The following is a 27,423-nucleotide window of genomic DNA, read 5'->3' as shown; positions in this document are numbered from 1 at the left end:
TTGCTCTATGCTCGTTACGAAACTCTGATATCTAGCTACTGGATGTTGTTAAATGAATCTGTCGCATGAGCGTCTGACAAAACCTAAACTCTCCCTCCCGAACAAAAATCCTGACGACCGGTCTCCAAATCTCGCCCAAACCGGAGCATTGATAAATCTCAATCTTACGATTCTTCTGAACCAGCAGCGGCGGCAATGGGAGCAAGACGGTCGCATACACGTACGAGGCGTTCTTCGTGTCGGACGGTCGTTCGAAGCGTCGCAGCACTTCGACGAACGGCGCAGCAGTTCCAGACAAGGAAGCTGCTCAACCGGACCGGCCAAAGTTCACTTGCACAGAGTGCGGGAAGCAGTACGCGACCTCTTCGAACCTGTCCCGGCACAAGCAGACGCACCGGAGCCTGGATTCGCAATCGGCGAAGAAGTGTATCCACTGTGGGAAAGCTTATGTGAGCATGCCGGCGTTGGCGATGCACGTGCTGACGCACAAGCTAGCCCACAGCTGCGGCGTTTGCGGTAAAATGTTCTCGAGGCCTTGGCTGCTGCAAGGTCACCTGAGGAGTCACACCGGCGAGAAACCGTACGGTTGTGCACACTGTGGCAAAGCGTTCGCGGATCGGTCGAACCTGCGAGCACACATGCAGACGCACTCGGCAGACAAGAACTACGAGTGCTCACGCTGTCACAAGACCTTCGCGCTCAAGTCCTACCTGAACAAACATCTGGAGTCCGCCTGTCTGCGAGACGACGAGATCCCCGGCCAACAACAACAGCAACAACAAAGTGCGACGCAACATCAACAGAACAGCAATTGCGGCTTGTAGCAGCGTTCCGCAACGCCGCACGAGATCAGGCGTCCCGAAGACGACGCCATCGCGGTGACCACTTTGGAAAGCTAGCGGTCACACCTGGCGACGGCCGGATAAGTTTATAAGCTGTACGGGAACGATCCGGATATAAAAAGGTTTGCCCATGTAGGTTTTAAGTAGAAAAGTGCCAGTAGAGAAATGAGTATGACGCGTAGAAACATAACAAACAAACCAAAAAAATTGATGATCGAAGACAACGTAGAGAGAGAGAGAGAGAAAAAAAAGAGTAACGTAAAGAAACACGAGGATCGATAGATGACGGGGATACGACGAGCAGGCGACGATTGATCGCGATCGGTTACACACACACACACACGATCGAGGAGGTGGGTGGTATCGGTTTCTTAAATAATGTCTAACATTAATAAAAACGTCCAGTAATGTTTAAGTCTTAAATCGAAGCAAAAAGAAAGATAGGTGAGAAAGAAAGAAAGAAAGATAGGGAGTGGGAGAAATGCGCAGAACGACGAGGATGATTAAAAAGACGCCTCGGGGGGAAATAGAGAGTGAAAGAGAAACGAGATGAAAAAATTTTGGAGACACGTCGAACGGTGACGTCCACACTGCAGTCTAGTCACTCTAGTCGATTATACCTATTACATTATGATATTATATTATTATATTATATATTATATTATTATATATATATAGTATATATATATTTACTAGCGCGTACGGTTCTAGTCGCGAGCTCGTTACGGAGACACTATTTATTAATACTTAGCTGCCTAAAGTGATGAAAAGAAGCAAAACTCTCCGCGGATAGAATGAGCGATAAACAATGGGGGGGAATCGCCGTGATGATGATGATGATGATGGATGACAGATTCAAGATACAATAATAGGGAGCTTGAATGGCCACGAGACTTCCGGACCGGTTTCCTTTTTCGTGGCCTGAATCGGGACCCGTCCGGAACTGGTTCGTCGCTCTTCTAGGGACGCAAAGCAATCAACGTCCACTCCGTCACTTCCGCACGGTTGTTGATCGTCCTAGATCGCTAGATCCCCCTGCATGTTCCTCTCCGACGAGTCGGGATTATAATCGATCGGGATCCACGTGATCAGGGGACGATCGACGCCATTGCGGACGCCGTCGTGTGAAGATCCTTGCGTTCCGGATATCCTCGCGTGTACAACTCTTCGTGGATGATTTTAGTCGACCTGGACGAGGGACGGTTCCTCTTTTGCATGGGTGAGTGAGTTTTTCCTCTATGGGGATTTATAGAGCAAGGTTTTAGGCCTAGATGGGAATTTCCAGTCGATCGAACCACCGGATGTTTCCTAGACACTAGTAACGAGATTGTATTTTACAAGGTGGTAGGGCGCTGTATAGGGAAATAGAAATACAAAGACCTGCGTTTGGGTCTGACACGAATATTTATTTATTACAATATATACTATAGCCAAGAGTTTGAGAGTAGCGTCGAATCGTCCCTCGTCCACCGGGGAATCATAATTTTCTATGGAAGGGTACGATAGTTTTTTGTAAAAAAAGTATTACTTCCGGGTGAACATTGCGTAGAGATTTTTCTTTCTCGATCAGACACGACGAGACTTGATACACGCGAGCGCAAATATATAAAAGTAAAACACCAAAGACGCGTGTACTTACATTTCGACATACATACATACATCGTACACGTAGAACACAGTCATTACAATATACACAGGCGCGTACACATACACACATCCAAGGATACACGCATACACACACACCGTAATATCTAGAGCAGATTTCGACTAATAGATGCGTAATATTGTTATACACATATTTTATAGAAGCAATATAACGAGTAAGGGAAAATAAAAAAAAACATTAATAACGACGGCCCGTACGGTCAAAAAAGCAATGTTTCGACACAACGAATTATATAATTATACATTATAGAGGCGGACATCGAAGTTTAACGTGATAGAAAAACGATGATTTGCTTCGGCACGGAAATCTTTTCTTTTTCGTTGAGCGATCGTCTCGGACACACACGCTTCCGGTCTGCCTCGCGGAGATAACCGACGACGCCATTTTGGAGAATGGCAGAGCTCTTTGGTTCGATCCTTCGACTTCCTCTTTTTAGGGTTATCATTGCGATTATTATATTTATATGAGATCGAAGTACAATTAAGTCGAAGGAGAATATAAATTATAAAAATTACTCCACTTATTTTATAGTTAGAATAGTGGATTCGAATATAATTATTGACGTGGCGATTTAACGATTCCTCTTTCGTTAACTTGGTCGTCATTCATATACACACTTGTTGCTAGATGATTTTCGATAATTGTACAACGAAGTTTGAAGTGTCCTTTTTGAGAGCTTCTTTCAGTATGGCTGATAGACGTAGATAGCTTTAGGGTTTCATGGTTTCGGACTGTTTCTTTCCCTGTATAGAAGTCGTAAACGAGATTCTATGAAAAGTTTTATAACTTACATGGATTTCTTGATGAATCTTTTAATGGCAACGAATTGCTCTCGGTCTGAGATTATTATTTACGAGAAGATATTTAAACTTCTTTATGATTTGCACTCGGACTATTTGAACACGAGAACTAAACATTTCTTCTTCTTTTTATGCATAATAAACTGATGCAATTTACTCGTGCAACACAGAAACGTTTAGTAATTTATTTGATATGAAATAATTTGATAAGGTGGCTCAAGAAAAATCAGGATTTCATATTTTGCTGCTTCTAGACACGATCAACATTGAGACAATCCACTTTGATCGTAAATAAACATTACAGAAGAAGCTTGTAAGAGTTTGAAGGAAAAACTTGCACGGATTTCTTGATGAATCTTTTAATGGCAACGAATTGCTCTCAGTCTGAGATTATTATTTACGAGAAGATATTTAAACTTCTTTATGATTTGCACTCGGACTATTTGAACACGAGAACTAAACATTTCTTCTTCTTTTTATGCATAATAAACTGATGCAATTTACTCGTGCAACACAGAAACGTTTAGTAATTTATTTGATATGAAATAATTTGATAAGGTGGCTCAAGAAAAATCAGGATTTCATATTTTGCTGCTTTTAGACACGATCAACATTGAGTGAATGCACTTCGATCGTAAATAAACATTACAGAGGAAGCTTGTAAGAGTTCGAAGGAAAATATTGAAGCAATGTTGAAATTCAGAACAAGGGAAGAACAAAACATTAACAAGCTAGAAGCAGGTATCGATTCTCTCTCCACTATAACTTTCCAAAAATGATGTACACTTCCCACGAACCTAACCGACCAAAATAGTTAATACTCTGAGTCATACTCGCTGAGAACCTCCTCGAGCAACGATATTAAATAAACAAAAACCGAAGTCAATGTAGCAGTGCTTTAAACATTGATAATAACCTCGCGGAAAGAGCAATAATTGAACGGCGTGTGTTCGAAAGCAATAATTAAACGGCGCGTGTTCGAGAGCAATAAAAGCAATAAAAGCGTCAAATAGAGTCGAGAACTCGAGAACTCGAGGAATCGAACCAATAAAGAGCCACTTTCGAAAGACAACGATTATTTCTCGAGACCAGGAAAGCAAAAATCACATGAACGCGCGCGCGCGCGCGCGCGAGGAAGGCTTGAAGTTAGTGTATCGAAGCCGAACGATCGAACGTGTCCTTTTGTAATAACGATTTGCCGACAAATAATTACCGCGTTTGCATGTACAGAGTAGCCGACCTCACCGCCAAGATAAAAGTAACAAAACGAAAAAAAAAGCGAACGAACAAATGGAACGTGGCATAAGGCGTCGTGGATTTGCAATAATTTTTCGAGACTCTTCTCCAAGAATTACGGTTTTTCACGGCGCGAGAGAGAATGAGAGAGAACAAGAGAGTGTGTGTGTGTGAGAAAGAGAGAGAAAGAGAGAGAGAGAGAGAGAAGAGAACAGATCCCAAAGGCTTCTCTAGTCCTGCAGTTGGTGACGTTTGTTTCACGAGTTTTCGGAAGCTGCGTGGCAGCGCGTGTGCGAACGTAGAGCAATAAAAATCCCTAAGCAATATTAATTAATTAACGAAGTAAATTTAGTCGGTTCGGATCGAGAGAGTGAGAGAGAGAGAGAGTGAGTGAGAGAGAGAGAGAGAATGAGAATGAGAGAGAAAGAGAGTAGATGTCGTTAACGGAGAAAAATAGAAACGAGAAAACGAAGTGCACCGTTTGACGCGTGTTTGTTTAATTACTGATAAAAAAAGGAAAATAAGCGGGACGGAAGTGTAACGAACGGAAGATACGTTCACTTCCGGTTCGTTTGCTTCGATCGAACACCTCGACACACCACCAACCTTCAGTTAGTTCTTTTCCTTAGGTTGCGGATCGATTGTTCATTGAACGATCACGGCTTGTATACATAATACGTTTAATTTATTTGATTTTTCCTCCTTCTTGCGAATTGTTGTCAGTATTATTATTATTATTATGATTATTATGATTATTATTGGCTACGTTTGCAGCATTATCGTAATTTATTATTGTCATCGGTATTTATTATATTTATTATTATTATTATTAAACGATTGTGTACTTTATTTATCCTTTCGTGGTCTCCTGGGTTTTATTAATCGTGATTAACGGCGTTTGTTTGTTATTATTACGGTGATTGGGTGTGTTATCGATGTTGTCGCAGAGGTTATTGTAGATACACGACCATCTGACGTACAACGATCGGTATCGCGAGCAACGCAAACGAAGACTATTACGAAGGAAAACACACGCGTGCAATTTCCGTTTTCCGTGATCGAGGGCGAAAACAAAATGGGAACGCGCGCATCCTGGGGCGCGATAAAACCGGTGCTGCTTTGTTAGGCTTGGACTCGCGTGTTCGGTCGTTAGTCGATATAGTAATTGAACTTCCGGAAAATACTCCGTGCCGTACACTTGTCCCGTGACGTACACACTCGCAGGCAATCTTACGCAAAACTCTGTACAGTTTGGTCGTAAGTGGTAGCTCGGGGAAAGTTCAAATCATTTTCCTTTCGAATACATTAACGTTGAAACTTGGCGGAAAAACTTAATCGCAGAACTTGATCCAAAAATCCAACTTCATTTAAATCGAAATTCTAATTCACCTTTCAATCATTTTATTAAATCCAAATTCTACTTTCAATCATAATATTTAAATTTAAATCCAAAATCAACTTTCAATCGTAATATTATATTTATACCTAAATTCAAATTCAACTTTCCAAACTTTCTCCGATAGCTCCCCTCGCACATAATGAATTCAATTTCAATTCCCGCAGCGAGCTTTATCTTGGTATCAGGCAGGTACCATTAATATTCTTTATCGTCTCGGGCGCTTGGAGCACACGAGAGTCGTTCGGCGATCGGCGCATCGAGGTTCGAGCTATTGATCACCAATTAAATTGCTCGACGATGGAAAAGAAGAACATTCGGAGGGTGAGGGAGAGGGGTGAGCAGAAGGGTGGGGAAACGGATGCAAATACTCTCGCGGAAGTGACATCGGGTGCCGTTGGCCGAGGTCAGAGTTCGTTACTGGGGAAATTGCGCCCGGTTCGTTAGGAGAAGTCTCACGGACAATTAAAGTATTTTAATTGACCGGCCCGGGGTCCCACGTTTGTCCTAACTCCGGGACATTATTAACGACCCGAAACGAACCGCGGGCCGTTCTCAATTATCGAAATAATTAAGAGTTCTCCAAGCCACCGCGTGCAATCTACTCTGTTTTCGAGTATTTTCGCCGTTCGAGAGAGAAAGAGCCGACCGGCGAACAATTGTTGTACCGTGTCGGGTACAGAAGTGTTTTCCGTTACTCGAACGTACTAACTTAATTATCCGGGAACAGTGTATATGTTTTTTTTTGTCCACCACCGAGCATGTTGGACGAGGACCACTTTTCAGTTTACTCCAGGCGATCGCGTTGGTCTTGTCGATGAGGGATGTTCTGGTGTCAGTTGTCGCCATATTGGATCATAATAATTTGAGGAAACAAACATCTGCGCGAAACAATTTAAATCGACTTTATTTTCGAATTTATTGCTTAGTTTCTTATTCGGTTGCACGTTCTAAAAATTATGCAAATTCAAATGGGGATGCATTAATGCACGTGTATGTAAATACACGATCTCTAATTAATATCCGTTTGATATATCCTATACAATTTCTCAGGTTACGTCTATGTGTATTGTTCCCACGTGACCGATCTAGAGATCCGATGACGTGCACCTGTGCGTCATACGCGGCGACGTCTAACAACAATTTAAATATTGAACGAGCCATAAATAATCCGATAGATGTTTTCGCTAGTTTCAGACTCAGTCGATCAAGTTAGACTATTTCAGAAGCATTATCCACGTGACTATACCACGACGATAATGTTTTATAGACTTCGCATGACTGCTGAAGCTTAGCCCAGGCTATAGTACGAGTTAGCGAGATACTTTCTGTTGATTATGCGCGCAGAATCGAAGACAAGGTGATGAATGTATTACAGAGTTTGTTGCTACGAGCTTCTCGATCATGGTTATTTCAGATCGTGATGCTAACATTTCGATGACTGTGAAGTATCGACCTCCCTATCGACAAGATCAGTGATAATTCCATTTGCGAACTCTGACTATTTCTTTTTCAAATGGTGATCAAGCTCGATCAAGATTATGTTCGTTGATTTTGAAGACTGTTTATTGCTCCGAGTTACTCGAACGAGTGTGTACAATGCGTGTGGACTGAGGTAGAATAAATGAATAACAGATTTGATTTCTGTACATAAATTTTGTTTGCTATTCGGTAAAACCTTGATGTTAGGCGAACACGATGATCGATCAAAGTCACGCGGGCTATCTTCCTCGTACAAAACACCAATTTTACACTAAAGAGTTAATAAATTCCAATTACAAAGTGTTCAGATCTCATAGCTCCTCGCGATGCATAAGAGTATAAATATATAGTACGCTTAATCATGGCGTTCAATAGCGCTGTGAATGTTAGTTAAAAATGAGGAAGGTGTCCTCTGTCGTTTGGTCGATATCTGTCTCCATCGTCGAGACCGGAAGTGACGTTTCAATCGATGATACGGCACGTGCTCCTGTTCGAAAGCATCTCAGGACAGTTGGATATGGTGGACCGGCCTGAAAAGTTGCAAGATTATTTTTATACAGAGGTTGAAAGATCTGTCACAATTTTTCTCCATTCAACATCCAAGATAAGTAAACTCTCCAAGAAACTTACCTAGTATATTTCTTGAATAAAGTTCAACCATCGTGGAAACATTCGATGAAACATCAAATTTCACGTACAAAAGGGGTCACAATGTTTCCCGCGGAACACGCAACCTAATCGACTTCCAAGAAAACGCTAATTTACAAATTGCAAACAGGTCTGAAACACCGATACGATAAGTGTCGATGCTTTTAACCGGGAGCACGCATTCATAGCGTTTTCCGGATCTAACCGCAGCTTACGGAACAGTATTTTTCCTATCGACACAAACTGCGAGTCTCGAATTACATTTCGCACGCAACGATCTCAGAAACTCGCATAATTTCTCAAGGATTCGCGCGCCGACTTCTCTTCGGCGCCTTCAGAGAAGCTGTTCCGACGAAAGTACAGTACTCCCTCGACGGTGGATCGTGGGATTCTCTCGTTTCGAGCATCTTCAGCGTCGGATCAACGTTGAGGTTGCGTCACTCCTCCGACAAGAAGCTCCGTAGCATGTAAATACGAATATAGAACGCACGCATGCATGCGCGCGCGCGTTCCTGTATAAAGATCTTCTTCCTATAGTCTAACACACGCGGTTAGGTTACACGCCAACCGACCACGTAACGCACGAACACACAGCCACGTACTTTAGGATCTATTACTCTCTGTAAACTCGTAAACTAATCTAATCTTCCTGTAATTAAGGGGCCGCTCGGTCGCGCTCGCTTTATCTATTAACGAGACTCTTCTCGCTCGATGTTTGCGCGTCGGTGCTGTCCGGCGTTCTCTGTTCACGGGAACAGCAACGGGAAACTAGCCTAATCGACCCTCGTACTTCTCTACTCTAATCGAACCTCTTCTGAGATTGTCGAGAAAGCTGTTTCGAATGAACAATCCTCTATTGAGGATCGAGTCCAAGGTGTTTGGCAGCTGTAGCTACAGGAAACAGGATACCTCGATCTTTGAATAAGGATCGAGGATCGAGGTGCCTAGCAGTTATAGCTTCGACAAGGACACCTGGAAGATTGGATACATTGTAGCGAGTATAGTATTTTCTGGAAAGCACGATGATCGATTGAGGAGAGTTATAAGGGATCGATCGTGGGTAGCTAAGGTTGAAGAGCAACTTGTTGTTGTTCCCAGTCTTCGTGTCTCCTCGACTGCCCGTGCTTAACTCCTTCCGCTGCTATCTCGAGTGTCTGTGCACCTTCGCGACACACTGTCCGCGGCTGGTATCTTCGCCATCCCTATTTCCGGTCTCCTTCAAGGACGTTCCTTCAACTATGATCTATCATATTCTCTGGCAAACTCGGTCGCCTTTCGTTCGGAACACGAGCACCTCGTCGAATCCTGTCGTTCCAAGTCTTTGGAGAGCGGCGACTCTGAGGAGCCACCAAAAAGTACCATTATTTAAAATATTGTTCACATTATTAGTAGACTGCGGATGTTTGTGGAATTCTCAATTTTTGTAGACGAATCTTAAGAAGTCTCAGTGGTAGTAGCCTTTGCAGATCTGAAATAAATGAACATTGGACTAAATTCTGTCGTGTTCTATATTCCAGCATAAATTTTGAAAATTTTCTATCTAATTCAGTATCTAATCAATTACTACACATTTGAGTATCGTTCGAGATATTGGGAGATAGGTCGAAGGAAATTTTTAATTTAATTTTTCAAACGAATAGCTGCAGCCTCCAGGATCATTACGCAGAATCCTGGGGTTTACAGGTTTCGTGCAACAAATTCGCCGACGTTAGCCTCGAGAACGTGGAACAGATCGACCAGGAATAAAAGTGAAACTATGCAGTGTTCCCCAATTAAATATATGTCCTGGTCGACGTCACGGGTCGCTTTTGCGCACTGTTCCCCGTTCTGCCGCAGGATTGCGTAACAGTGTAAACACGTTATCCTTCGATCGGGGTTTCCAGGCAGGCAGCGAGATGGAAATCGCTATAATTCCAGAGGATCGATCGGTTAGCTTATCGTTCAATTTGCGATCTCTTCTGATCTGATGATCCGGAGATCGTCCGTGACGATTCGCGCAAACCACTATCCTGATGATACTCGTTGCTTCGACCGAAAGAATTTCCCCCTATTTGATTCATTCGAATTTGTTTGAATTGGAACGACGATTTGGTAGACGAGAGCTGTTCTCGGAGTTCTGAATGCGATACTGACTGGGTTTGGCAGATCTAATGCTGTTTGTGGCGGAGGACATTGAATCCTGATGACTTCTTCGACGTTGACGAAGGATATCCACGACCAATGGCCAGACGCACTTCGCTCTTTCGCCGCTCGACCTTTGAACTTCGCTCCTTCGAACGCTTCTGAACGCTCCTTCAACTCACATTCACGTACACAGCTGTCTCCATCTTCTGTAGTCTCTACTCGAACCAGAGAGTTGCACGAGATTCGGTGGAAAGGGCGTGTGAAGCGGGTCTCCTCCTGAAAATGCAACCAAAATGCAAGAACATGCTTCTGGTCCATGGTCGCTCAAATACTTCCCCTACCAGCTAATCTGTCCTTTTATTCTGTTTACAAGCCATTATATTTTCAATCAATTTCAATCTTGAACGTATTTCTATTCGTATTTGCGGATCTTTATGCAAGATAAAAATATTTTGCGACGATTGCGGGCAGCAGGAGTTACAGAAAAATTTAGATCATCCCCTAATCGATTGTTTGCATTGAAAACATTACAACAATATTCATAGATTTCTCCAATCTTTCGCTGTTTTATATTTCACCCAGCCGATTTCTTCTTAAATGCATAAATATCCGCAGTCTATCGTCCACCACTTTTATTCAGAAAATACTTCCATTCGAAAAGAAAAACGTATTTTTGTACATTCGAGAGGAACCGAGTAAAATAAATTAGTAAAAGAGTACTTGGATTTAAATACTTGCATTATCTAAAGCTGCATTTTTCCAGGAGGAGACTCCCGCCCCAATAGAATCGTTCGTTATATAGGGTGTCGCGTCGGGAAGATCGTTCGCCCCGTTCGCAATTTTTCACAATTGAAAATTGTCGGACAGTGGAACGTCGACCGGACGCGTCGCGTTTTGTAATCCTTCCAACGAGAGCCTTGACAATTTTTTAACTATTCGTTAGTTGCCTTAGCGTAAACGAAGAGAGTGGGAGGGGGGAGATGAAGAAACATGGAAGAACAGCCCTCCGGTCCAATTTAAAGTGATCCCTCGCGCGTTATTATTCGACGCCGGTGTTTCTCTGCGCGTGTTTCGATGACAGTATTTTCGTTTAATTTTCTAGGATTCATAGGATTATTGGTTGTTGAAAAAAAGAGAACGAAGTAATAGGAATGAGAGAAACACTGTCGCGAACGCAACGACCACCGCGGCAGACCATTTTTACGCGACAAGACGAAATGGACACCCCGTTGTATGTACTCGCGTCCAAATTGCTCGATGCGAGCCGATAATGTCCCCATTCCGGTCGATCGAACGAGAACACAGTGTTCATAAAATTGTTATTGAGTTTTTCGAGCTCAGGCGGAAGCCTAACAACAGTCATTTCCACGTGTAACAATGAATTTTAATTTTTATGGCGAAGAGAAAATCGACTTTTACCTAGATTCTCTTCTGTTGGAAAAAAAGTCTCGGCGAAACTGGAAATAAAATGCAGTCGTTTTACAAAATCAGCAACGAATTGTTTTTCGCGGAAGTTTGATTTTTAATGCAATGGGAATTTTATGGACATGCCGAGGAGGAAGAAGACGATTCGTCGACGGAATGCAGGGACGAGCTCGAGAATCGCGCGTCCTTCGTCTCGACTTAATATAGCGATATAGCGTAAGCTTAGTACTCCGATATATACGATATATTATTATACATAATATATTTTATATATATTCCGACGAAACCGTAAACGATAACATTTATTAAGGAACCCGTGTAGCTTCGCCAACGTGACTTCCATACACGCGGATCGACGAGCCATAGATTCTCGGCCGAGGAACTCAGACTCCGTCGATGAAAGTTAAAAATACGGCCGATCCTGCGGAGATTTTACTAGCGGAAAACATCCCATGATATTCTAATTTTCACAAGAATTACATACTTCCAACTATCGAAACAGCGTTTATTTTACTAAAGCAGATATCCATTTTTACAAAAATATTGTCGTGTTTGAATGTGTAGGTTTACCAACTGTGTTTGAGGTAATTCGTTCCCTTTTCAAGGATTCCGTAGGGTTGAAGGCACGAGACGTCGCTTAGAGAACGATGTGTTCAAATCTAGTTCTAGCGTTAAGTACGCCACGCACCAAATTAATTAGCCACCGTAAGAGTATTTACCTCGGACCGGTTCGAAGGTGTTCGGACCCAGATCTCCTTGTTTCCGGTTCAGACGAGCGAACATCCGGTTCGGTGTCGTTTCTTAAATACCTGCGATTTGTTACCAGAGATCCACGCACAATGATAAACGGTCCACTTTTCGATGAAAACGTATAAAATTATTTTTCGATGGTTTTTTATTCAAATTGGATTGACATTAACATCTTGGCTACAAATAACGAAACAGTATAACTTGACAGGAGGGAAAGTGAAGGTTAAACATCCGAGACGAAGCAGCAGAGAAATTCTGGAAAGAGTCGAGATCAGAAGCGGCTGCCCGAAAACGGCAGAAAAGGGGTTCAAGATGGCGTGAAATCTGTGCGAAATCAGCGAATCGTTCGTGCTCGAGATAGAAATCTCGCTGGTTCAACACGAAATCCATTTGGCGGTTCGGCCTGTTCGAATTTTCCGGCGAAATCAGTGAAATCGGACACGCATCGCGATGATCAACAGCGCGGAATCGTTGCTCGCGCAAATGGAAACTCCGCCGTTAGTTCTGCGGTTACGCAAAGCCGGTTCTCGCAGTTCCACGCGTCTCTGTGTCTGGTCCCGCTTAACGAATCCCCGAATCTAGAAATGTTTCGAAACAATGAAGCCCGCCACCGCGATGAGAACGCTTGTTACGCGGAAGCGGCTTGTTTTCGGTTCGAGCACGCTCTCGCGGATTTCGCGTGTGCGAACCGTTTTCAGGATGAGCGGCCGCCGCATGCGTTTCGCGTGTAGACTGTCCGTGTTGCTGGAGGCGGTACCGCAGAAGTTTTTCCTAGGAAATTGGCTTTTCTTCCTGGGAAAGTTGCCCTAAACGCTGCGCCGGGGAAAAGCTTGAAGTGCTGGCAAGTCGGATGAAAATGTTCGGCTTGGTTACGAATTGCTACGGTTAATCTGTATGGTGCAGAATTGCGTTTGCTGTAAACTTGAGAGAGATTCATTATTACCAGCATTTGTTAAAGAATTTTTATTGGACGATTTTTTACATTGTGACTAAACTGTGCACGATTTTTCACAGACGAGACTTGCAACAAAGAGCTAAATTAAATCGTGTCTCTTTTGTTGGCGGATGAACAATGAAACAAATATTTATAGTTCTGCTATTGTTCTTTCCATTGGTCACTTAAATTGGTTATTTAAAGAACGATCGACATGTCAAAGAAAATATTAGGGAATCATTGTGCGTGTGTGTCGAGTGATAATCGCAGTGAGAAACGATTCCAGTTCCAACAGAATCGCCAAAAATTGCCCGATTTAGTTCCTCGCTCATTACGCCATTTGCAATATTGTCCGACATTAAGCAACTATACCGAGTAGTCCGTGCTAAAGTAACAGGGCGATTCTTCGTGAAGTATAATATTTGTTCCTGGGAAGCTGCACGTAAAAACAACGAGGAAACATAAATCTCGTGTTGTCTGACCAAGACGCGCCGTTTCTACTTAAACGGGAAACAGACGCGCGCGTTGCGCACATATTTAATTTTATCCTTGAACGATCATAGTTATCACTGATCACTTATCAAGCATTTTAACATATTCCTATTGTTTTAAATTACGCCTGGCCATTTTTGTCATAAATACGTAAAATCGGGAAAAGTCTTATCTAAAATCTCTGCAACAATTTCATTAATATTAATATTGCAGTAATTTCTCTCGGAAAAATCCAGAGTGTAGACAAATCTAATTCCCGCAAAAATGGCGGAAATCATTGTTTCTTGCGAAGGGTCGCCCGCGTCCCGTGTACCAGAAGCATCTCCGAGTAAAAAATTGGTAGAACTCGACGTCGAAGTTGCACTCGGTCGTGCGACATCGTTACCTTGGTCGATCTCGCATGAGCAGCGAGAGAAAAGGAGAAACCATAAAGGTAGAGCAGGTTAAGAGAAGAAGAAGAAGAAGAGGAGGGAAGAAAAGAAAGATTGGAAGAGAAACTAGGAAGAGTCCGCGCGGTTTGAAGCGAAGCGCGATAAGAAAACAGCGAGAAAGAATAAAGAGATTCTATTATATATATACATATATACATAGAATATATAATACATATATATATACATATATATATAATATATATTTTAGCAACAGATGCAACGAAGGACAAGTTCGTTATATTTTGAGGGACACAACGAACGATGGACAGTCGCGTAAACCCGATCGCTCACGCACATTCTTAAATGCATAAACATAATTCTATTATTATACAAACAATATACACCAATTAATATTATACATAACGTGTACCGTGGCGAGCATGGAAACCAGAGATAACAATTGATGAGTACCACCGTTAAACCCCGCCATTTACCCGTCGTGTTACGCGGTCCATATTACCAAGAAACGAAGAGTATTTACCAACACGTGAAATAATAAAAACAATCGCGTTCCTTTTTCCCCGTTTATGGTAGTTCGGCGATGAGAAACGCGGAAAACCATGGTGTAAATAAGAAGAACCTTGTAAAGAGAGCTCGTAGGGTTTTAATGGGAATAAACGAAGTGAAACGGTACTGTAGAAAATGCGATTATACAGATTTAAGGAATAAACCGTGAGGAGAAGCGTTGTATAGATTTTAAGGGAAAACTAGATCGAGATACACTACGTAGGAATTAAGTAATGTTATACTGGCGAGAACTGGGTAACCCAGTCGGGCCAATATTCGATAAATATCGGTGTCAAGATAGATAGATAGGCTCTTCTTTTCCCGTTGTTCTCTCAGTTTGTCCGTGATCAAGCGAACGATCGTTGCTCCGGTAAGATGGCGGCCGAACCAGTCGCCAGACCACTGACATCGCCGCGCTCGTCGGCTGTCGAGTTTGAAAAAAAGTCATTACAGGAGGATTGTTTGAAAATTGAATAATTAGAAAATGTTCGTTAATCGACAAGACAATTGACAGATAATTTACATCGTCCGAGTCCGTCGGCTGTCAGTGTTGGCCCCCTCCTTTACCCTCGTTTTTAGGGGCCCCGTGCTTCAACTCGTTGCCCCAGTTTCTCCAGAAAATTATCAAATTTGTACATTTCCAACACGTTCTTGAACCGCTTGATTTTCAGAATCTTCTCCGAAAACAATTGGCAATCTTTGAAATAATCAAGAAACGTTCGTTAATTGCACACTATTACCTTCCAGATAAATTTTCAATAGGCCGAATAATCTCGGTCGGCTTCGAAGGATCAATTAGCGTTCGTTCAGGAGATTGTCTAATGATTTCTAGCCAGCGTCGATCGCGATCATCCAGAAATCGAAGCGGGCACGGTAACCGACACGCAACGCAATTAACGGTAATTGCTATAAATACGGAACGCAACCGTTTAAATTATAGCCTCGGTCAATAGTAATTTCGATCGCGGCTGATACGGAGCAGAGTTGATATCGGTTGCCGGTAATTCCGGCTGCAACCTGCATTAATAAGTCAATAACAATTTGGATCGATATCAATCGCGACCAGTTATAGTCCTCCTGCATCATCGTGTGCCAATCTCTCGCCCTTCGATCGTTAGCACTGTTTGCTGCCATTAATACTGATGATAGATTAATTGCCGTACAACACGTTGCCACTCGCGAACCCCTCTTCACGGAAAAAAAGGATTTATTTAAAGAGAAGCTGGGGCAACGACACCACGAGCCTCGAACGTGGATCATCGGTTCGATGACGTGCGTTTAGGTGAATCCTTATAGATCCCCGACCAATGCTACTGACACGTATGTAATTCTTTGGAAATTTAAGGAACCGTTCTGTGCAATCAGGCTTTGAACGATTGGTTATTTGGCCTTTGGAAAGACTGAATTAAAATGTACGAATTAATGATAAAAATTGGCACTTGATTCTTGTATCATATTCAACAAAATTTATCTTTATTTTTCTTGTACAGTTCAGTCTTTTTAAGGTTAACATGATAAGGACACTTAACAATGGAACGAAGAACGTCTTCGAAGACGTGGAGGAACGAGAGAACATTATTTAAACTTGCATTTAATACCACTGATGGGATCAAGTTCACTACGTGTCCACGAATATCAATAAAGTATAATTGATTGTTTTATACAATTCTTCCGAATGCGAATTTAATCTTTGCGTAGATTATTTCTGATCGATTTATTTCATACAAGAACGCCAACGACGCTATCACAAATCATCTATATGAGAATGTATACTTTCGATACTAAACGTTCAAATTCCGCTGGCAGCGAATACATCACCGGACAGATTAGTATGCGCATACATTGACCGTCGAGTGTAAAGATTTGCTGAATGAACACATTTGCTGTGACATACTCATTGAGATATGCGCGCCGATACCGAGGAACAGAAAGCACCGAATCACTCGTAAAAGGCTCGAATATTTATACAAATTTCCATAGATAAATCTTCCGGAAACAGAGTTAAGTGCAGCTTTCTTGCAAAAATAGTTTCGGCGGACCGAAAATACCAGATTTGCATTCGACGGGCTTTTCTAAGGTCTTTGCGTGATGAATAAATGCAGGAAGTACAATCTATTGCACGTCAATACTGTTTATGCGTTTCGGGGAACATGAATATTGAACAAAATTCGTCAAACGAGTCAGCGATGCTCGTAACGATTAGAGAGCCGGACTTCGTGCTCTGAAAATGTCTTTAATCATTCTGAGAAATTGAAAATTACCTGTTTTCTAATTTCTGCAATCCAGCAATGATTAAATTTTTGATATTTTGTGGTTGATCCCATCGGAAAGTGGTCATTAAATCGCCACTGAGATGACTCTCGTCAGAGAGGGAGCATAATGAAACGATTGCGAGCAGCTTCACGCAAACAAGCTCAAAACCACGGGATTAAAATGGCCGCTCGATGTTTCGATGTTCGCGGAACAAAGAGGATAACGAAACGAAGTATTAAATGTTCAATTATACTCGGTGTAGTACTCGGTAAGGCAGTAAGGGGCGGAACTGTGTCAATAATATATAAAATTACGGAAAAACACCAGACACATTTTATTTAAGGGCGTAACTAACAAAAAAAAAACACGACTGGACCATCGAGCTCAAACAAACGAAAAACGAACACGCAACTACAAACGGGGCGAATTTCCGCCGATTTCATCGGACCCCAAAAAAGCACGATCGCGCTCCAGTCAGCAATCGAAAAGCAATACTCGACGTAGCATAATTTCTCGCGCGTAATTGTCCATGAGTGTGTACAAATGTTCGAACACCGTTTTCAAGCGTGTGTACACCGCACCCCGTGCTCGGTGAACTCGATTATTCGCCGGTGTTTGCGAGCGGACTCGACCGGACGGAATCGCGAGAAAAAATTCGCGAACAGCATCCCCCGCTGAAAAAAAAACAACGGGCCGTTGTAAATCGAATTAATCGCGCGAACGGTCGGGATCGATATTTTCAAGCTTGAAAGGAAACACGAGTTTCGAATTTTCGCGAATGTCCAAATCGATCGACGGAAAGAGAAGCGTTCCCCGAGAACATGAACATATTCGAATCGAAATAAGGTGACAGCGGCGGTTAGGGGAAGATTATGGGTGGTAAAGCACCGATAAAGAAACTTCGAAGAACTGGAATAGTCGGTCGAGTCGTCTCATGACAATTTTCATAAGCAATAACGTAATATTAACCCGCCGGTTGTTTGGAGAACGACGACAGAACCGGAAGTGCGCTAATCGATCGACTGGACTTTGCTCAAGAACTGGAAACGAGTCAATAATAATCAGTCAATATGTGTGCGCGAGCATTGTCTTATCAACTGGCGTGCTCGCAGCGAGTCAATCGTTTGTAGATACCGCGTACAAAACGAAAGGAAAAGAAAGATGGAGGACGCGGTTAACAAACAGCCGCGTTATTTATCAATTGGTCCGGTCATCGATCTTGCGCACTGTCGATTTTTTCCTGGGAAAAAGATCGAATGCAATTTACGCACGAGTTCTCTCTCGTTGGCGTCGCTGCGAGCAGCTATGGAGGGGCGGAGGCTCTTTTCTATTGGCTGGTGACGCGGCTTAGTCATGTGGCAAGACGAGACGCTAACGGGGGGAAACGGTGAAATGTCTAATGAAAAATATGTAAAAACGATCCGAAATCGAATGCGACGCATTCGGCACAGGTGTATTCACTACTCGCATAACATTCGACTGAAGCGTTCGATCTCTCGAAGGTCTCGCGACGATATTCTCCACTCTCGAGTCGCGAGGGTCTTCTCTCTATACTCTCACTGTTTCATACTTTTCACTTGGTCTCTGCGATCCACGCTGCTGGGAATGTTTATCGCAGCAAATGTTAACGATCTAATATTCGTCAGGTGCGCCATTCGATGATCTACGACTAGACTGCGGATCTTTATGCACTTGTAGCAAAATTGTATAGACGAAATTCAAAATTGTTGGAAAATTTAATATGTCAATATATAATTTCTCCTGTATTAAAATCATGAAGTTTCTATGTCTTACAACCGATGCAGACAATTTTTATTTTGAATAAAGATCCGCAGTCTGTCTACGACATTCTTTGACAATGAGGATTGTTCAGTTGTTTTACGAACTTGATTTGTTGCCTGCTGTTAAGTGGGCGAATAATTAAGTTTGCGAATTCATTCAATCTGGAAACGGGTAAATTTAAAATGAGACTATTCACGATTAATTAAAAGAAGTGTATTCGTTCAGAATTGATCATCAAACTGAACGGGAAAGTGCAATGTCGCTGAATGGCACGCCTGATCGACCTTGACTTTTGTATCTACCGGTAAATTCGTGTAACGACACGTCGTTGCACCGTTTGAAAAGCAATACGAAGCAATAATAGCATCGAGGGTTGTGATAGGAGCCTAGGGAAAAGGTGGATAGGATCATGGAAATTATTTAAAGTCCTTAACGACAGCTTAATACCTAGGTGATAATAAATCGAGCACGTTGCGCGGCTCTAATAATTAAGTACCTAAGAATATTGCGGTCCGCTAACTATCAGCGGATTTCAGTGTGACGCGATAAATATTTCCAGCGGCCCAGCAGCGAGGCGAATACGGTGAACATCGATCGCAGCCTCGCAGAGTTCGCAATTAATAATGGAACTTTAACGAATCGCATGCACCAATCTCGACAAGTGTTGATTGTAATGGCACTAATGCTTCACGGAGCTGGGAATCCGACACGTTTTCGCTTCGCAGTTCCTCGAACAACGTCGAATTCTTTGTTGGATCCTTTTTGTCTGGATTCGGACCTCTATCCTCCTGGAAAATAATTATTAGACTGCGGATGTTAGAAAGTGGCATGAAATAAGATCCTTTATGTTGAAATGTTACCAAATTCTATCGAATTTTATATTCTAGGCATTTTTTTAAAGATCCGCAGTCTAATGATTCTCTAAATCTAGATCTTTCAACTGAAATCTTTTGTCCGGAAGTCCTCTCGCTCAAAATTCCCGTTTCCTGGTCTACTTCCGGTTTCCGTGAGCGCTCCTTGCAATCTTTTAAAACCGTCTGGATCCTCGAGGAAAATCTTTTCCAAGAAAATCCGTTTGTTTGTTTGCGTAACGATGTTTAGGGACGGTTGTTTAAAAGAAAAGAGACCACGGAACGACTCTGCCATCCCTACTCTTGTCCCCGCCCTTTCATTGTCTCGATACCTTTTCACACAATGGGAAACAATGATGATACGCGTGAGATACGATTCGATTAACCTGTCGACTGACAATCTACTCGTGAATTTTACGAATTCTATGTCTATCGAATATCATTCTTGACATTCCACGACGAGTTAACTCGCCACCCTCGAAACAAACGTATAAATCTTTCACTGAAATATATATATGTAACACGTTCTTTCTCACAACTTTTCCAAAAATATCTTCAAAAAGTGCATTCACCGTTCTACGTCCCCGACGAGTTAACTCGTCACAGTCAGTTAACAGGTTGATCCATCTAGTTTTAAGAAACAGCCTAAAATCGAGGAACCGTATGAGAATCAACGAAAGAAAGTTCGTGGAGTTAGTTTTGTTGAAAAATCGAATAATAAGAGCGAGAGAGGGAGAGGGAGAGGGAGAAAGCGAAGAAGAAAAAAAGTGCCTATACACCAGTAAAATTATTCGTTAGTGTGTATAATGCGTTCCAACGAGTACGGACAGTGTCAATTACAGGTTAACCAAAAAATAAACAAACAAACGTAAGTAACTAAAAAAAGAATCCGACAGGCAACGTGGAAAGTTCAATAAAACGAGAAACAAACAGAAAGGAACAAAAACGTAAAGGGAACGAGCAAACGAAAAGCAATATCGAGCGACGATCCGAGATTACAAACGCTTGGGAGTACCAATTAATTGACAACGATTACGACGACGATAATGATTGCGATCTATGATTACTATTATGATTATTGTTATTATTGATTGCGAACCTATTTACTAAAATGCTGGCCGCGGTGGCGCACGGCGATCGCGATTTCCTTCGACGCAAACAAAGATTTATAAATGCATTGAACTTTTTTGGGAAAAATTCTAGGTATACCGAGTATAATATATGGACTGCGGATTTTATGCATTTATGACAAAAATGAATAGGTGTAATTCGAAACAGTGAAAAGGTTGAATGACTTGAACAGTAGACTATTTTCAGCATATAAAAATTATTAACGAGGAAAATAAACTGTTACTTAGCTTCTGTAGATCGTAATGAAAATTTTATTTCGCATAAAGATCCGCAGTCTAATAATACGGAAATTGGAAAATCGATTGCGGTGGGTCCCTAGTAGATATTAAATTCGTGATTTCGAGAATGAAACAGAGTTCGAAGGATGGATCGCGATCCACGGCGGGCCAGCGACGGATGTGATATAAGGCGAACCTTACCTATATAACGCATATAGATATCGATATTGTATGTGATAGCGAGAGACACACTCACACGAACGCAATACAAAAACAGAAAAGAAAAGCGGCAACCGCGTGAATTCGATAGAAACGAACACAGCAAGCGAAAAGCGCGCGCGAGCCGCGTTAAATACGCAAAATGAAAAATAATGAAATCCCCTTTCTCCTCCGAAAGTTGCGACTGATATTTACAGGATATTGTTCCAATTGGATGCTCCCAAGGAAGCCGGGGTATTCAAAAGCAATAACTTCGTAGACGGTCGCGGGTCCTCTTCGAGGTGCACGCGCGACCGATTTATAATTATAAATAAATAAAATTACGGCGCAAAGAGAGAGAGAGAGAGAGGTGAGTGAGAGAGAGGATGAGCGCGAAACGCGAAGCGTAAATGAATGATGAGATTGAATTAAATAATCGCGTAGGCCGATCAACTTTTTAACCTTACATAATTTTAATCTGTAACGAGAACGGCGCAACACATACACATATACCGACAAACATGCCCATGAAACACATGTACGTGTCAGGAAGATACAGCGAAAACACGTGTACACACGTAGCCGATAATCATTTGTTACCCGTTACGGTAACAATCGAATGGACTAATAATTATTAGAAGCTGACATAGCAAGAGAAAGAGAGAGAGAGAGAGTGAGAGAGAGAAAATGTGTGGTAGAAATAGTAGTTAAACACAGCTCACGGTATTATACAAACATGACAAATACACACAGTGCGCCTAATAAGCAGTTTAGTAAGACTTATTAACTTGTAATTAACGAGGCGACGGCTTTTGTAAGAAGACGACCGATGTAACGCGACGAACCCGGTTACATTGATTATACACATAAATATTATATTATTAAATATATACATACGTAGAGATGTGTGTATATATATATATATATGTTCTATAACATACGGAACATACGGATATGTAATACATATATGTATACACACATTCGAAACTCGAACAGCGAGTTCGGGAAACGAAAGCATTTCGTGACGTAATTATTACGTCAGGAAATTCTGAGAGGGAAGCGTCTTGCCGAGAAAAATGGTAGGAGCATGAGAGAGTGTGTCGATGTATGCGTGAAAGAGATAGAGGAGGTAAATAGCGAGAGAAATTGCGCAAGTATCCATATTTTATAGCTTTTACTTAAAAGTATAGTACACGCGGATTGCGAAGTTAACTATATTTATAGAGGATACGTTGACAAACGGTATTACCGATGAAATTCTATCGAGCGACACGGGCTGGTACGATCTAAAATGATTTTCTCGATCGACCCAAGCAAGATAAAACCGACTTGACCGGTACGAATCAGGCTCGATTATAGCAATCGGAGGTTGGTCAGCGGACTTTATCAGCCTGTGCTCTATTTAACGAGAACGAGAAAAGCGGAAAAAAAACATAAGAGATTATACCTTGCATGACTACGTAGGGCTATACTGCCGCCGAAGCAATACAAAGAGCAATATAGAGTTAACAAGTAAAGAAAACAAAATAAAATTGCAAATAATTAACGAAACAAGTTAAAGGTAAACTAAAGGTAAATATTAATTATACCTGAGAAGGGACGCCGTAGGTTACGCGACTTCTCGTTACATTTACATACAGAACACTACCTACCATTACCACTTACTTACACAGAGACACGGAACAGATACTCCTTTCACGTGTTCTTCGTCGGAGCACAGAGACACACACACAGCAACGTAACGCAAACACAGAGGCTCGTGGTACATACCTAACGAGACACACGTCAACATTATGTATGGTCATTAATTTATTCTGACCGTAGTGCTAAATGTATTTAGCATTTACGTAGATGACACTAATTGCCTAGGTCGAGCAGCTTGCTCGGGGAGCCTCGAGGCCGCTGCGAGACGTCCGCCATCTTGTCGGTCGTTGTGTAAGGATTCGAAGCTTATTTTGTAATTGAAAATTGTATTGCACGCGAAGGAAATTCATTTTTGCTTGAAGACGACGAAGCGAAAAATTGTACCAAGTAAATGAATTTTTGAGAACGAATAGTTCGAAAGCGGATGGCGCGCAGCGAGCAAAGATGGCCGCCCCGTGTCAGCGAATTTCGGCTAATGAGAAACGGTAGTGATATAGAATTTATCGTAGTGATCGCTAATGTATTTCACTCGGTGCCTGTGACAGCTAAGCTCGCTATATATCTGTTCAAGAACGAAACGATTGACAATACATTGTTGAGTGGAGAGCAACAGGCGTTCGGAACCTGTTCATCTTCCTTCGCGGGCTTGGTGACGCCGCCCCCTTCGTCCTTCTTTCCGTAAAACTTGCGATCTCTTCTCTAGATTCTGTGTGCTCTATTCTATACACCTGTAACCTATTTCTCGGTGTCCGTGATATCCTTATCTTCTTGATTGTTGCATTTCGATTCGAACGCTTGGCGGGCTGACTGACTTCGCTATCTCACGAATCCTCCTGGGATCAGCGGAATTCTTTCCATTCTCGCTGTCCTTTCTTTTTCCGGGACGGCACGTATCCTCTTTTACTCTTTGGACCACTTCTCAACGAAACATTTACTCGTTTCTCCTATGCTGTTACCATCGAGTGAAGGTTTCTTCATTCGAGTTTAATTTTACACTCCCGTCCATTAATCGCCGGACACTTATTCAAACTTTCCACTCGAAGCTATTCTAATTCGAAAGCCGAATTTTTCTTCCGACCTGAAATTATTTACACATGATTCTCCTAAAATTAAAGTGAGGTAATTGTTTGTCCATAATCATCCCACAATTTCTCAATCTCTTTTCTCTATATATTTAATTTTGCAATCAAAGATTATCGGACAATAGCTACATCTAATCAAAATAAAACAATCAAATCAAGCTGCAAGCTTTTATTCTTTAATTACCATTTTGATGAAGATAAGTGTCCGGTGATTGATGGACGGGAGTGTATATTCGAACTAACGACAAGGAAATTGTTGAAAATCGCAGCAGGGTAAGATGACGTGTGAAATCATTTTTGGAGACTCTCTTTTAAGAGTTCAGCTATACATTGTTTGCAGAATTGTGCTTTTATATTTGAATCACTCACTGAGAGCTCAGGTCGGTCTCCGACGCGTACAAATCTCCGAACCTCCGTTCGCTCAGCCTGCCAAGCTCACCGGAAAGAATCGATCTTCGATTCTCGATCGATTCCACAGCCTAAAACGTCCAAAATTCCTTCCTCCCCCCTCACCTCCTCCTCACTCTCTCGTCCTGTTTCTCTCAGAAGTCGGGGTCCGAAACACTAAAACCGACTACGACACGGCTGTTCACGGGTACCACCTGGAACACGTAGATATATTAGCATGGTGTGAAATCGAATAACGAAAAATAAAAAAATGCATAAACTAAACTAAACTAAACAAGTAACAAGTAACAAGTAAATGAAAAAAAAACACGTAAACAACGCGAATAGTGAAACGCTAGATGAATTTAGCTTTAAGCTTCTTTCTCGCTAAGAGGGAACCTATTATTATAACGAATATTTACATACATTTGTATTATTTGTAAACTAGCGCTAATACAAAACTCCAATTGTGAAACACGCGCGACAAAAAAGAACAAAACAAGAGTGAAAACCACGCCCCCGAACACCGCACACGTCCCCCACCGCTAAAAACGTCCCGCCCCTTTTCTCTAATCCAAAAGAAAAATCCGATGTCTGTTTCCCTGGGAAAAAGATAAAAGAAATCCTTGGAACCTTTTTATCCCGGCTCCGGAACGAAAGAAAACGAGCAAAAATACGGAAACGCCCTTTCTTCCTGAACCTCCCCTCCCTCGCCCCTCGCCCTTTTCAATCCCCGTACACCACACGAAAAATCCCCACGAAACCATTCCCCCAACATTCCCGAGTTCCTGTTCCGCTCGATCGGACGATCTTCTCTCTGAAGAAAATCGGTAAAGAATAAAGATTACGGAATCCTTTTCCTCTTTTCTCCTTTCGGTTCGTAATTCTGCTCTATAAACGTCTCGTCTATGTAATCTTCTCTCTGTATATCGGGCCTTTCCTTCGAACGAGGTTTAAACGAAACGAAAAATACGAAAAAAAAAACAAAGAAACACACGAGCGATACAAAGGATATAAAAAAAAGAAAACGTAATTAACACGAACGAACAAAAGAAAAAAAAACGCAATGATAAAAACGAAACAAAGACAAACGACGACGCAAGAGGAAGAAAGAAGAAGAAGATATGGAAGAATAGAGGAAGAACGAAGAGAAACGAAGAAGAACGAACGAACGAAAATGAGAAATAAAAAAAAATGATAAAACGCGAACGAACGTGGAATAAGAGAAACACGACTTTACCTATCCTGATAAATGCTTCACATAGTGTTGGATGGTAACGTTACATGACAAAAGGGAATGAAAAAAAAAAACGTTAATTGAGCATTGTTATCTATGTAATACAACATAGGATGTTTTGTATTATATTTTCATAATAAATAGACACGTAGAAAAAGACGTATTAACCATACCAGTGTTATTTGTTCTGTCTGCGATACCTCGATGCCCTCAACGACTTTTTCTTTCCTTTACCATACTTCTCATTGTTGTTCACAATCTTCTATGGTTTTGTTTCTGTACTCTATTCATTAATGAAGCCATTCATGGTTCAATAAAATGTCTTTAATCAACATAATCACTATTTTACCCTCAACAACTTTTCTTTCCTTTACCATACCTCTCATTGTTGTTTACAATCTTCTATGGTTTTGTTTCTGTATTTTATTCATTAATGAAGCCATTCATTGTTCAATAAAAAGTCTTTAATCGACAACTATTTTCGAATATTTTTAGTTGTTCATTATTTTAACCCCCTGAATGTTCCATTTGAGAATGAATAAAATCTTAGATGAATAAAAAATGGCAACATACATTCTGAATGCAAAGGGGAGCTAATTGAGGGGAATGAAGACGAATTGCGACAGACGGATACGGAATAAGATGGAACAATGCGAATGACAAATATGGCGTGCAAGCGCCAGGTTCCACTGATAACGAGCGCTGTTGTTAAAGCTAATCCTAGATGCAAGGTGACGCTTGGCAATTCGTTGGACTTACATAACGTCGCATGAAATATTCACCATGGAAGTGCGCAGTTGCAACGATGAACCCACTTAGCTCGCCCTGTTTTACTGTCCTGTCACATGGGGTAATAATAAAGATCCGACAAATCCTGGTAAACCGTAAGTACCACTGTTTCTCTTACGCTATCACAACTAATTCGTAATTCGTTCAACCAATCGAATTACACTTGTGCACAGTGACGATATTGTTTCTATTTTAATTATAGAAAATCTCATATATGAGATTTATTTCAACATAATAGAGAATACAAAGATTACCGTACAGAGATTGCGAACAAAAAAAACGAACAGTGGAAAATTTTTACAGAAACAGTGACGATATTACTATGTTGTCGCAAAAGTTTCTTTCGGAATGTGTTCCTTTAATATTGGTAAATAGATATTAGGTTGTCCCAAAGATGGGTTTCGATTCATGCGCATAATGCAAATTCATGTTAGGAAGTACTAAAACATTAACTCAAAGATTGTCGCATTGTTCGTATTTATATTTAGCAACATTAAAGGAGCACATTCCGGAAGAAACTTTCGGGACAACCTCATTCATTTCTCGTCTGACATTTGAACGCTTTCAGAAGCATAACTCGGAAAATTTACTTCCGCAGAACTGAAAAACGCACATAATGAGGCTACGCTGTGGGGAGACGTTTTCGGTGATGAGCGACTGACGCAACCGCAAGGCAAAGTTGAAGGTGACAACGTCGCGCGTTAATGCCGCGAAAATGGCAATCTCGTAAGAGTGAAATAGGTCATTTAAGCTTCGCGCGGGTTAAAAGTATACGCGAGCGTTGCATAAGCATATTGCGACCGGTTCTAATCGATTTTGACAAGCTGACAGCGAATTCTTATAATGACAAACGACGACGGTCTTCGAGCCTGCGGAGACCCGCGAAATGTCACTTTCACGAAACTCGTGGCCACCCACGCAGATCCAGATTCTCCATCGATTCAGCTAACAGAATCGTGTGCCAAGAAAACAAGAACGAGTCATAGGTCGATGTAAAAATACACAAAGTCAACCTTCGCATTTTGTCATCGACGATTTTTCCGAAAATTTCTCTAAAAAAATATCATCAGTAATTTCAGATTTAATGGACGAAAGAAAATTTTCCTCGAATTGTAACG

At 41.6% G+C, this 27,423-nt stretch overlaps 1 protein-coding gene across 2 annotated transcripts in view; it reads left to right on the top strand.

The window, feature by feature from the left end:
* Scrt (scratch) overlaps positions 1 to 25,688 on the top strand; it is a 42,002-nt gene extending 16,314 nt beyond the window's left edge. Inside the window, exon 3 of one of the 2 annotated variants that reach the window (XM_076430337.1) lies at positions 188 to 25,688. In XM_076430337.1, coding sequence (XP_076286452.1) covers positions 188 to 824 — 637 coding nt within the window. In that variant the 3' untranslated portion in view covers positions 825 to 25,688. Of the gene's footprint in view, positions 1 to 184 lie in introns of both variants that reach the window. The other variant, XM_076430336.1, reaches the window with a different exon arrangement.
* The last annotated feature ends 1,735 nt before the right edge of the window (positions 25,689 to 27,423 follow it).

Source organism: Lasioglossum baleicum, chromosome 9, assembly GCF_051020765.1.
Source record: "Lasioglossum baleicum chromosome 9, iyLasBale1, whole genome shotgun sequence".
Lineage (NCBI taxonomy): Eukaryota > Metazoa > Arthropoda > Insecta > Hymenoptera > Halictidae > Lasioglossum > Lasioglossum baleicum.
The sequence above is the reverse complement of the archived record's forward strand: the minus strand, read 5'-3'. Positions and strand labels throughout refer to the sequence as shown.